The 13,164-nt window shown below is 43.4% G+C and overlaps 1 protein-coding gene across 7 annotated transcripts in view; it reads right to left on the bottom strand.

Annotated features, from left to right (window-relative positions):
• Positions 1-13,164, bottom strand: part of birc6 (baculoviral IAP repeat containing 6) — a 135,037-nt gene that overhangs the window by 87,564 nt on the left and 34,309 nt on the right. For 6 of the 7 annotated variants that reach the window (XM_079690602.1, XM_079690603.1, XM_079690604.1 and 3 more), the window contains 16 exons: positions 12,915-13,098; positions 9,536-9,739; positions 8,945-9,078; positions 8,056-8,209; positions 7,854-7,970; positions 7,540-7,700; positions 6,067-6,193; positions 5,854-5,964; positions 5,135-5,393; positions 4,449-5,020; positions 2,072-2,247; positions 1,885-1,981; positions 1,600-1,794; positions 1,282-1,482; positions 838-1,117; positions 504-760 (listed from right to left, as the gene is read on the bottom strand). In XM_079690602.1, coding sequence (XP_079546728.1) covers positions 504-760; positions 838-1,117; positions 1,282-1,482; positions 1,600-1,794; positions 1,885-1,981; positions 2,072-2,247; positions 4,449-5,020; positions 5,135-5,393; positions 5,854-5,964; positions 6,067-6,193; positions 7,540-7,700; positions 7,854-7,970; positions 8,056-8,209; positions 8,945-9,078; positions 9,536-9,739; positions 12,915-13,098 — 3,229 coding nt within the window. The remainder of the gene's footprint in view (positions 1-503; positions 761-837; positions 1,118-1,281; positions 1,483-1,599; positions 1,795-1,884; positions 1,982-2,071; positions 2,248-4,448; positions 5,021-5,134; positions 5,394-5,853; positions 5,965-6,066; positions 6,194-7,539; positions 7,701-7,853; positions 7,971-8,055; positions 8,210-8,944; positions 9,079-9,535; positions 9,740-12,914; positions 13,099-13,164) is intronic. The other variant, XM_079690605.1, reaches the window with a different exon arrangement.

Genomic DNA, 13,164 nt, shown 5'->3' with positions numbered 1-13,164 from the left:
GCAGATGCTTTGCCACAGTAGAAGTGCTTACAGGTTTGTTTGGGGGGGGTAGTTGAAACAATGATGCATACAATTAAATGTGACCAGAGCCTGAAGCTTTTGTGGGACCTAGGTTCAGGTTTGGTTAGCTATGGCTATAAAAAAATGTATTTTTGTATGTCATTTGTTGCAAGTAGCTACAAAATAATTAAAGTGTGGACAGTGATTGGTTAGGGACTCACATTTGTGCACCAAAAACACACCAATTGAGTCTCTTACATAATTTTGAGAAATGAATGAGATATTAAAAAGCATGACCAAATATTCAAATTCAATGGAGACCTTGCAGAACAACACACTTTTAACACCTGGGGAGAAAATCAAAAATATGCTAAAGCCTTTTAAAATAAAATAAAAACAAATGAAATGGAATGAGTTTCAGTATTTGAACTTTGAGTTTTGGAGGCTCTTCCCTGTGGTTCTGCGTCCTATAGTTAAAGTTGTTGCAGCTGTGTGGGACTCACTGGCATGGTCGGTGCCGGAAGCGGCACAGTTCCTCAGCATGATGTCGATGAGCTTCAGTCCAATGCGTGTGGACTGCAGGCCGATCTTGACCAGCACAGCCTCGATGTTGGGAGAGTGCATGCCGCAGTAAGGCGACATGAGCAGCGCGGCACAGGTCTGCAGCAGGTTGGCGGTGGGAGCTGCAGCACTGGCCATCATGGCCTCCAGGTCACTGACGTGGGTCAGGCAGTGGTGGAGAAGACGCAGCCACCCGATGCTGTAGGAAAAAAAAATAAAGGTTACAACACCGAATACACATGAATCTACTCTCAGTCCAGAATCAGTTTTTGGTACCTGGTTTTAGACACCTGGTCCTCAGAAGGAAGGAAGGGGTTGTTGACGGTTGCAGAGGAGGTGTTGCCGAACGCCGTCAGGCCCAGCAGTTTGATCTGAGACAGGCCCAGCGTGCTGGCATCACGAGGCCGGTGCAGCCTCAGGCAAACCGCCGACGCAACCTCAGCCTTCACCAGCTGGATCTTTATGTAGGTCAGGCCGCTGGTGATCACTGGCGTGGAGAGCGGCAACATGTTGACCCCATCAGCACTGATCTCCACGGAGACGGATGACGGGCAGGCTGGTTGAAGGGAACACAGCAGAGCATGACATTTGAGTTAGAATTTAAGTGAGATGGAAAAGTGAATGATGGTTGCAAAAATAGTGATTAAAACAAATGTTCCCAAAAATTCCACATTACTTTTTTTCAAATGTACTGTCACTGTTAAACTGGGTGCTACTCACTGGCCAGAGAAGCAAGGTGTGGCTGGATGTGGAGCTCTTTCAGGAGCACAGCAGCAGGAAGGTGGATGGTGAGGTCACACCAAGCCTCCTCCGGCAGGAAGATGTAGGACCAGGCTGCCGAGCGGGCTCGTCGGTGGGGGGGCGTGGCTTGGAGGAGGACCTCTGCTGGCTGCGCTGTGGGGCTGCTGGATGTGATGGTGCCTGGGCAGGGACAAAGGGATCATAGAAAATTAGAAAAATGTTGGCAAGGTTTTAGGGTATTTTACTGTAAAATACTGTCCCACTGAATGGAATAGATTGAGGAGGATGTAAAACCACCCAAGGGAGCAAAGTTGTGGAGTCCCTCAGCGTTGTCCGGCTCTGATGTCATCACTCTGGCTTTGAGGTTGCCGTCCGCTGACTTCCCAGGACCTGAGTCTAAGAACTTCATGATGGTGGACACCATGCTGCGTGCTGTGTTCACAATGGCCCGGGTGCTGGTCACCATGTTGTTACAGATCAACTGCACACCACCTGATAAAACACAAGAAAGTAACACTTCATGTTCAATCGGTTTTTCCAAACTTTGAGTAAAAGGCTGGTTTAGAAGTGGTGTGTACAAACCCATGTCATGGAAGGCCTTGAGAGCCTCGCTGGTATCCAACACTCGGAGGATGAACCACAAGAGAGGTTCCGACAGCTGACAGGTGGAGAGAGACCCCTACAAAATGTAGAAAACAAAACGTTGGCATTGGTTTCCAAGATGTGTTTTAATATCAAGTAATCAGAGTCCAAACAGGCTGCTGCTCACCTGTCTGCCCATGTATCCACAGGCCATGTAAGTGAGGATGGGCTGCAACATGACCTGCACTGAGGTGGCCCTCTTGCTGAGGGTGGTGAGGATGGTGAAAAGGCCGTCACCTACAGAGATAGCGTCCAGGCCACCATGAAAGTTCTCATGTTTGGTCAGGTGGAGGCCGCTGGCTCCTGAGGAACAGAGACAGAAAGTTTCAGCTTGTAGTAGCAGTAGATATATAAATACCCTCCTGATATACACGTTTTTCTCTTCTCCTCTGGTTGGTTAAGGGAACAATTCACCCACAAGTGAAATGTTATTATCAATAACAAATGATTTAGTTGAATTCCAAAGCAATTAAACACAGTACTGTTTAATTCAATAAACACTACAACTCTGCTCTGACCAGTAGCTTATACAGGACTGTCTCAGAAAATTAGAATATTGTGATAAAGTTCTTTATTTTCTGTAATGCAATTAAAAAAACAAAAATGTCATACATTCTGGATTCATTACAAATCAACTGAAATATTGCAAGCCTTTTATTATTTTAATATTGCTGATTATGGCATACAGCTTAAGAAAACTCAAAAATCCTATCTCAAAAAATTAGAATAGTTCCTCAGACCAAGTAAAAAAAAAAGATTTATAACAGCAAAACACAATCAAACATTTGAAAATGTCCATTAATGCACTCAGTACTTGGTTGGGAATCCTTTTGCACGGATTACTGCATCAATGCGGCGTGGCATGGAGGCAATCAGCCTGTGGCCTTGCTGAGGTGTTATGGATGCCCAGGATGCTTCAATAGCGGCCTTTAGCTCATTAGCATTGTTGGGTCTGGTGTCTTTCAGCTTCTTCTTCACAATACCCCACATATTCTCTATGGGGTTCAGGTCAGGGGAATTTGCAGGCCAATCGAGGACAGTAATGCCATGGTCAGTGCACCAGTTACTGGTGGTTTTGGCACTGTGGGCAGGTGCCAGATCATGCTGGAAAATGAATTCCTCATCTCCATAGAGCTTTTCAGCAGACGGAAGCATGTAGTGCTCTAAAATCTCTTGGTACACAGCTGCATTTACTCTGGGCTTGAGGAAACACAGTGGACCAACACCAGCAGCTGACATGGCTCCCCAAACCATCGCTGACTGTGGGAACTTCACACTGGATTTCAAGCAACTTGGATTTTGCTCCTCTCCAGCCTTTCTCCAGACTCTGGCGCCTTGACTTCCAAATGAAATACAAAACTTGCTTTCGTCTGAAAAGAGGACTTTGGACCACTGTGCAACTGTCCAGTGCTTCTTTTCCTTAGCCCAAGTCAGACGCCTCTTCCGTTGTCTTGAGTTCAGAAGTGGCTTGACCATGGGAATACGGCTATTGTAGCCCATTTCCCGGACACGTCTGTGAACAGTGACTTTTGATACCTGGACTCCAGCTTCAGTCCACTGTCTTTGAAGCTCCCCCAAATTCTGGAAGCGACTCTTCTTCACAATGCTGTTAAGGCTGCGGTCATCTCTCTTGGTTGTGCAGCGTTTCCTGCCACATTTCCCCCTTCCAACAGACTTTTTGTGGATGTGCTTTGAAACTGCACTCTGTGAACAGCTTGCTCTTTGAGAAATTTCTTTTTGTGTCTTACCCTCCTGATGGAGGGTGTCAATGACGGTCCTCTGGACAGCAGTCAGATCAGCAGTCTTCCCCATACTTGTGATTTAGTTTACTGAACCAAGCTGAGTGTTTCTCAAGGCTCAGGAAACCCTTGCAGGTGTTTCGAGTTAATTAGACGATTCAAGTGATTCGTTGAACACCCTACTAGTATACTTTTTCATGATATTCTAATATTTAGAGATATGATATTTGAGTTTTCTTAAGCTGTATGCCATAATCAGCAATATTAAAATAATAAAAGGCTTGCAATATTTCAGTTGATTTGTAATGAATCCAGAATGTATGACATTTTTGTTTTTTTTTAATTGCATTACAGAAAATAAAGAACTTTATCACAATATTCTAATTTTCTGAGACAGTCCTGTATATGGTGGTAAATGTTTTACTTCACAAGTACTTATGTATGAATGGCATTGCTGAGTCAGTTTGTTATCAGTATCCCATAAATGTTTGGCAAATGTTGAATAGGCTAAATACTTTCTCCTCATTCAATTTGAGGCACATTTCAATTTTTGCAGCAATTTCTTTTTTTGGAAATAGTCATATTTTAGTCAAGTCCACCTGATGCGAATCTAATATTCACTCTCTACCAACTCAGATTTAAAAAATCTGTCTTAGGCTGCTAAAAGCTGTAAATGAAAAAAAGTGAGGAGTAAAATAAAAATAACAAGGTGAAAGATACTGACACTGTTGGTAGAGCACAGGAAGTGCCTGTAATGGGTCTCACCTATGATCATGGCCATGGCGCTGCTGTTGCACTGGCCCAGTGCGGACAGGATCTGGCTCATGATCTGCTGATTGGCTAGCACCAGGTCGGCCACCCCTGCAGGGGGCCCCTGGCTGAACGCTGAGCCACCAGCCACACTCTCTTTGCTGCCACAGACCTTCTCCTCGTCCGACACGCTGCTGTCAGCCGTCTCGCTGCCGGCCGGCGGCAGTCGTCCACTGAACTCTCTGTCCCCGGACAGAGGCAGCTGCACCAGCACGTTGACCAGCTTGAGGAGGTCGAACATCAGCTGGTCTCGTGTCGTCTCTCCGCACACAGCCTTGGCGTCTCCTGGCCGGATGATGTTGGCAAACAAACCACCAAAACAAGCCCGAGCCCCGACAGAGCTGTCGGAGCCGCTGCGGGACACCAGTTTGTCTGCGCAGGTGATGTAGTGGTGGACCAGGAATGTGATGGACTCAATGACGGAGGAGATTGTAGCCACTGACACCACCTCAAAATTTTGTTCGAGAGTAAACTCCAGCAGCTTCACCTGGGCATCCAGTGGACCCTGGCCGGACTGGAACGGACCCCTGCAGGGTCGGGAGGAGCCATTAGTTCACAAAGACCATTCATAAAGCATGTGCTGAAACTGACTGTGCTGTAACATTCAATAATTGCAATCATTATTGTTAGGGAAAGCATACCTCTCTGTAGACAGGATGTGCATGAGTTTGAGCAGGAACTCGCTGAACATCTGCGGGCTGGTGGAGGACAGGTGGACCTGCAGGCGGCTCAGGAACTCGTGCATGGCCTGGGTGGCGGTGGGTCCCACCTGAGAGCTGTGCTGGCTCGTCCCGTTGGTGCTGCTGCCAGACAGGAAGCGCACAAGGACATGAACCAGGGTGGGGTCAGACACCATCTGCTGGGCGGTGCTTTCCTGAGAGCTCATCCCACTGCTGGAGCCTGGAAGTCCAAACAGAACTTATTTAACACCAGACCACTGACAATACTGTTAATAATAATTCAAATTGTAAGTGAAAGAAGTTTTGTACTGCTGAGCATGTTTCACAGGTAAATTCAGTTCTTAGCGCTCAAACAGCTGTTGATTTCGAATGATTTTATTAAGGAATAATTGGTAGGGCATCATCCAATGACCCTGATGAAATTCAAGGATGCTATTACATTCAAAATGTGAATGTCCTTTAAAAAAGGAAACAACCAACAAGAACAGCCAGCTGTTTGAAAAAGAATGACACAAACTTGGGGCATAATGATAATAATATTTACTTAGATAAATGTGTCTTGCTTTAGGAGACCTTTGCTTTTGGTGTAGCATAATTCAATATGCATCACTCTTTGAGAGAAAGAATGAAAGTGTGACTATCTGAGCTCTGAGAAGATTCAGTGAGAGTGGAGTACTGACCGCAGGCTGGCATGTTAGTCATCAGGGTGAGAGAGTGCAGCACCAGACACCACGTTCTCAGGGAGGTGTTGGGGTACCACGCCAGCACTGTCAGGAAACTGCTAATGGATGCTGAAAATGCACAAAAAACATTTATAAAATAAGAATAAAACAAAAATAGCGAATGTAAAAAGGGACTTAATTCCCTCTGAGGGGTTTAGAAGGAGTCCTGACCCTGGTTGAGTGGGATGGTGGGCACTCGGCTGGCGTTGAACATGAAGATGTCTGATCCGCTCTCTTCAGTGCAAGTGGAACATGTGTTGAGACTGAGTGTTAACCACAGCTGCAGCAGGGACTCCAGCTGAGAGAGAAGAAAGAAATTACTTATTTATTTAAAAAATGACACAGAATTTGGGGAAACTAACATGTATGTATCACTTTAATGATCCACACTGGTGATGTTTTTTTTGCATGATGATATACATAATTTAGTACAAAAATGAAACTAATCACATACGTTAATTTCATCCAGGAAACATATCCAGTGTTTTTAGACCGACTGTGCAATAAATGTTATCTTCATCAAAATTGAGTGAAGCTTGTGAATTTTCATATTCTTCCAAAACTGAGAATGGTTGTTGGGGAGCGGAGGACAGCACAGCTTGATGAGGTTTTACTGATTTTCAGTAAAACCTCATCACGACATTGAGCTAAAAAGCTGAATACTTTACATGAAAAAACAGTGTTATTGCACCGGTCTATACGTTAGATGCCAACTGGCACCTCGATAACTTCTGCTTCAAACCCAGATTATCAGATACTAAAGCTAGTTCTGTTTTTACCTGGACCTGCTGCCGTCTGCACGCAGGGTATATTCAGGAATCCTGAAGTCAAATGTAATACCTTTTAAGACCTTTTTTAAGACCCTTTCCATACATTTTAAGACCTCATCGCAACTTTGAGTTCTAACAGGTTACATTGGCAACACACTTTACTATATTGATTGTAAGATAGCAAAACTAAACAGAGTGCAGACAGACTACTGAAGCCTCCTTTCCACATGAACTTCAACCTCTCTGTGAAGGTCAGGTTTAATGCAGTATGCTGCTTTGTTGCTTCTGTAGACTCTGTGCTCTTTCATTCCAGTAAAACTCCTCAGAATCCATTAGAAACCAGTATTTGACCAATAAACAAAACAATTGACAAAACTTTGAACTATGAAATATGTTCAACTTTGGTGAGCTTCAGCGGGGTAATGCCATATAGGAGCTCCCTCACAAATACCCAGGGGTTAAATTGGGCTGGGGCTGTCCGGGGCTAAGCCCTGGCACATAGGACGATGCTCTGACGTCATCACCCTCACAAATTTGTCATATGTTTACAAAAAAGGATCTATATGTTAAGACTTTTCTCGTTCTTAATATAGACTATATTTAGGGTCTATATGTGTTGGGGGAGATCTCTCGTCTGGATTGGAAAGTTCAAAATACATCATCGACGCATTTTGCATATTAGAAATGGAGTTGGTGACACTAAAACTGCAATATAATGTTTGTGTAGCAATAATACATACGACATATTTTTGAAATGTCTCCAGTACCGATAAAAAGACCGATAACGTCGGAGCTTAACGGTACCACGGTCTTTAATAATTCAGCCCCGTGGCCCCTTTAATACCGGGGCTTGTTACCCATCCCTAGTGCTGACCTGTACATGGTGGACCTGCAGCATGGAGAAGAGCTTGTTGAAGCAGCCGCTCAACATGGGGATGGACGAGGGCTGGATCATCAGGCAGCTGGCTGGAGGAGACCCCCCCCCATGCAGGGCCCTCAGCAGGGAGTCATCAGTCCCATTGGAGGCCTGGCACACTGGAAGAACACACGCACAGGTTAATCTTACAGCAGCGATACACAGACTGCTAAAAAACACTTTTGTGGGTTGTTGAGCACTTATGGTCAACTATTGAACAGCAATTGTTATTTAAATAAAATGGGCTTCTGTTTGTGATGTTGTGAGGTTACCTGTGGAGGAGCTGGAGGAGAGGGCCTGTAGAATAGAGTCGGCCTGTAGGGTTGCCATCATTTTGAGCATCAGTTCAGCCTGCTGCTCTAGGCCCACCTCTAGCCGGGCATCCAGTGCTGTGACACAGGGGCCAAAGGTCAAACACATCACAAAGTGGATTTAGAGAGGACAAGACTAGTGCTGAAACGAGCCTCTACTCACCCTGCGACACGGACACTGACAGACTCTGTGACCCCGGCTTCTCAACAGCGACTGGAGGCTTGGACACTGGGATACCAACACCCCCGATGTACGGGTTGTACCCGTACGTGCCATAGTCAGCGCCCCAGTAGTCATACCAGGTGCTGCTTATAGGCTGAGGACAGATGTGAGGACGAGGGCAAAATAAAAAAAGTCAACTTCTACATTAACATTAAAAAAAATGCAAGTTTAGTTACTGAAAGAAAAATGTGTTACGCTACACTTGGTTCAATTCATTCTAAATATGCAGCTTGAAAACAAATAAATCACTTCCCTTTATCTTTTCAAGAACACCCTCACAACGTTTATATTCACTGATCCTTCAGTTTACTTGACTAACAAACTGGTCATTCAACTTGTTGAATTTGGACAGCAACATTAGGGGCCATCATCAATCATACTCAAATGTTTAATCTATGATTTTTGTCTGATAAATAGTAAAAATGTAGAACTCACCACTGTCAAATGTTTCAATCTTTTAGTTAACAAATGTATAAAACCATTTAGGCTGATAAAAAATGTCCTGACAAAAACCTGACTGAACACCTTTCATTCCGATTCGTTGCACCTTTTAACACTAACGTATTTCAATGAACATTTCATGATATTGAAACTGTTCTAATAATACACATTTACTTGTGAAAATCACATAATATCAAGCTAAATCTTCGAAAAGGTTAACCCAACTTAAATTGAACTATTCACAATTAACTCTAAATCTAGGGGCATTTCTGGTCTAATTATGCATTTATCTTTTTTCCCTGATACATTCTGATCATTAACAACTTCATTCTTAACGTGTTGCAAAACTGCGAGAGAAAAAAAGAGAAGAATAGGAATTCACACATACCTTAAACACCTTGGCCGCGAGTGGATCTTTTTCCAAATCAATATCTAAAGGATCAATATCAACATCCATCAGGTCTTGTAGCAAGTCAAAGTCTATGTCTTTATCTTTTTCCAAAGAGGACAGAGGTGGAGCACCTTTGGATAATAAAAACAGCCTTAATATTGCCAAGCAAGCACACTAGGAAAACAAACAGGCAAGAAAAACTTTCTTGAGCACGTTACTGGGCAATTTTAATGCCGATCGAGCCATCATCTCCTCTACTCCTCTGAAATAACACTGAAGTCATAATAACTGTAATGACAAATTGGCCTACATGTTTGACTCCCATTCCAAAAGACAGAACTACAATCATTAAAACACATTGAACGATACTGTAAAAAAAACGGTGAAATGCAATTATAAAAAATATTTAACTAATAGATGACACAAACATTTATGTGTGTGTGTGTGTGTGTGTGTGTGTGTGTGTGTGTGTGTGTGTGTGTGTGTGTGTGTGTGTGTGTGTGTGTGTGTGTGTGTGTGTGTGTGTGTGTGTGTGTGTGTGTGTGTGTGTGTGTGTGTGTGTTAGTGTGGACGGGGCTACCCACTCACTTTGGAATATTGAGGATGCTCCCGTAGTACCTGCAATGATATCAGGCACCAGGGCCTCATCAATGCTCTCTACCAGGGGGATGGGGGCCAGCTGGGGGAGGCAGTCGTCCGAATCCGCCCCCGCTGAGGAGGAAGAGGCCCCGGCCTCTTCGCCGCATGCACCATCATCCATGCCATCCAGAGAGCCCGGAGACAGCAACTCACCTGGGACAACAACGTGTACACTTATTGACATACAGCTCGGAGGAAAACTCACAAGATTAGGGATACTGTTTTTGGATGAGAATCAAAGCACCATGCTGGGTTGTACCGTGCTTTAAGCTAAATGCTAACATTGAAATGCTAACATTCTAACAATGACAATGTTGTCCACTGTTTCCCCTGCTGCGCCGCTGCTAAATAATAATAAGTGCCGACCCTTTTTGATTTTTTTATTGTTTGTTATGTGGATTTGTGTTACTGTATGTTCAAAAAGGTGTATTTTCCTAAATCTCGAGACATTGCCACTGTATGTAATAGGGCAGGCCATCGGGAGGACCGATTGGTCTCTGTGTGTGATTCAAGCTTGGGAGGGTGTGTGTATGTATGGCGAGAGAGCGAGAGAGAGAGCGAGAGAGCGAGAGAGAGAGAGAGAGAGAGAGAGAGAGAGAGAGAGAGAGAGAGAGAGAGAGAGAGAGAGAGAGAGAGCTGTTTCAACAACAAGGTGGAAGGAGAGTCCTCTGCTGTCAGACTGAGAGAGATAAACAGCTCAGGTGAGGTTAGGGACTCTGAGTGTTTAGATAGTTAATTTTAGTCTAAGTTATCTCAGTGGGTCTCAAACAAATATGTTTTACAAATTATGTAAACACATATTTCCGAGGCACTCCTTTATAATTATTAGGATAAATAAAAAACAGGTTTGAAATCATTCCAATGTATACTATAGGACAGTAAACCAAAAATATCATTTAAAACTGGAGAGATACAAAAATATGCATAAATAAATGTTAGGGTAAAATAAGATATAAATGAACAACAAAAATAAAATAAGTTGCATACCCCCGGACCCCCCTAGAGGATGTGACGGCCACCCCCCAATTAAAACATGTTCATACAATACTGAATACATTTGAAGCCATTTTGACGTATATAACCTATGTCAATAAGTTTCTGTTTTTGTAGTGTATTTGTCTTTTGTAGAGATTTTTCATTTAATCTTTATATATAAAATCTAGCCTAAAATCTCGCCTAGGGCAGCAAATTGGCTAGAACCGGCCCTGGTACTAGGCCTCAAGAGCCTTTCTTGTGCTGGCAGACTCATAGAAACAAATCGGCGGGGCACACTTTGCACGCACTAAAAAATTCCACGCATTCCACGCTCACATTATGCTGGGTCCACGTGCCTTAGCACCGCTGTTATGACTCCATCCTTGGGGAAACACTGTTGTCACTGAATGTTTACCATGTTTCCCACCCAAGTTCAATGTGTTAGCATGCTAACTAATCGGCACTAAACAGGAAAAGTAAAGCTTACAGGAATGGATTTAGTTTTGCAGGTATTTGGTCAAAAACCAAAGGATGAAAAATTATGACCCGTTGATGCCTCTAGATAGATGAAAAGCTTAGGGATCCAAAGTTATTCAAATGTATTCACAGCAGTCCAGGAAAAAAAATCTAAAAGTTGTTACCGAGGTATTTTGTGTATAGGTTAAACATTTGGTGCAAGTTTATTTAGTATTTGCTGAACTATTTCACTTAATCATGGTGCTATAATAATCAGGGCTCGACATTAAGGACTGCCCGATGGCCCGGGGCCATCTAGTATTTAGCTCGGGCAATGAAGCCTCACCTACTGGTTGCCCGATCGGGCAATCTATTATGCCAGTATTATGCAGCTCGCGGATCCAGTAATGAGGGACCCGACAGTAAAACTAAACATATCTATAACTAGTTTAGGTAGTTTGATAGGTAATTAAAATAGCTACGTGTGATATTCTAACCTGAAGTGTGCGTTTTGTCCGCTCAACGCTGCATGTGATCATGCAGAGCTGTGTGTCGACTCGTCAGCAGCAGCTGATCTCTCTCTCCCTTCAGATTAGACTTCACTCCCGTTTATGTCCATATCGATCAGATCCAGCTAATGATATGAATACCTGCTTATTAAAAGACACCTAAACAATAAGTGTCGCTATGCAACTGGGTGAGGCCACAAAGTATAGCGCAGCATTATGCATTTGTTTACATGCCCACCGGAACCCCGAGGCATTACCAACGCACAATCAACCCAGACAGGACATCTCTTTCTCCACATTACGTGTTAGACATTAGAATTGACTTTTATTGTCTGTCAAATACTCTTCTTGTCTGTCACATAAGTGGCGCAACTGAAGCGGTATTGCGCTAAAGGGAAATTATTTTTGACCGGAGAGATTTAGATTTGCCGGCTAACGGGAACTCTGACGTCGCCATTTTGTGTGCTTCGCGGATGCGCTCGGCTCCTCTTGACTGCTGCTCGGAGTCTGCTCGGTCAGCTTCCGGATGAGGAGGCATTCGTTCGACCAACTTACAGTAGATAACATTAAAAACATTTTTAACAGGGGCCATAATAGTGCAAATAATGTTTGTTTTGGCAGTTATAACTGAATGTTATGTTTTCTACTTTTTTACATCTGGGAAGGCATTTGCCTTCATCAGATGGAAAGTGTCTTGACCAACAACTTAAGTATTTCTTATAGCTATGCAGGGCATGCAAGCGAGCTAGCACAAACAAGAACAAACAAACAAGTGAAATGAAGAATACAATTTAAATTGTACAATATAATATTGTGGTGGTTCATCTTATAATTCAGTCTAGAGAATGCACCAGACAGCCTCTAAGACCTGCAAAAATCTAAATTTTCTAGGGGGAGGCCCCCCAAACCATTCGTGCCATTTCGTCCGCACGCATTTTTCAGGGCAATCTCTATTGGGCTCAGAGCCATCTGTAAATTAGCTTAGATGGCCCATCAAAATCCTTAATGTCATGCACTGATAATAGTCTAAGGATAGCCAAAACTATTCAAAAGTATGCTCAAGGGGACTCCACTATGTTTAATACTTTGATGGAAATGCATCCCATCATTGTTAAGATATTTCCTTTTTTAAATTACAGAGCGACAGAACATATCCTTAGAACTAGCATGGCTAATAAAAATCAAAACAACATGTATAAAATTACTAAACCAAATTATAAATATTCACATTAAAACACCAATTCAACAAACAAAATGTAAAGGATCAGGTAAAGTGACCTTACTCCCTAAATATCCCATTGTACAGGAGACAGGATGAAGGAGAATTTTTTTATCTTACACTCTTTCATTAATCAAGTCAAACCAGACTTAAAGCAACCCAAACACACCTGCTAGGATGTCCTGTAGCATGCATGTGAGGGAATACTGCGCCCAGGCGCCCCCCCAGGAGATGTCCCCCCGGTTGAAGTCTGTTCCCACAAGCAGGAGCAGCAGGCGCTCCAACTGCTGCTCAGACACCACCTCACACAGGTGGATCATGGGTCTTGTGGCATTGGCTATTCTAGCAAGGACCTGAGGGGGTAAGAAAAGTACTTATTTATGTGTATATACAGATTATGGAATTTAACAAGTCCATGC

The sequence above is a fragment of the Notothenia rossii genome, assembly GCF_949606895.1.
Source record: "Notothenia rossii genome assembly, chromosome: 6".
NCBI lineage: Eukaryota > Metazoa > Chordata > Actinopteri > Perciformes > Nototheniidae > Notothenia > Notothenia rossii.
The sequence above is the reverse complement of the archived record's forward strand: the minus strand, read 5'-3'. Positions and strand labels throughout refer to the sequence as shown.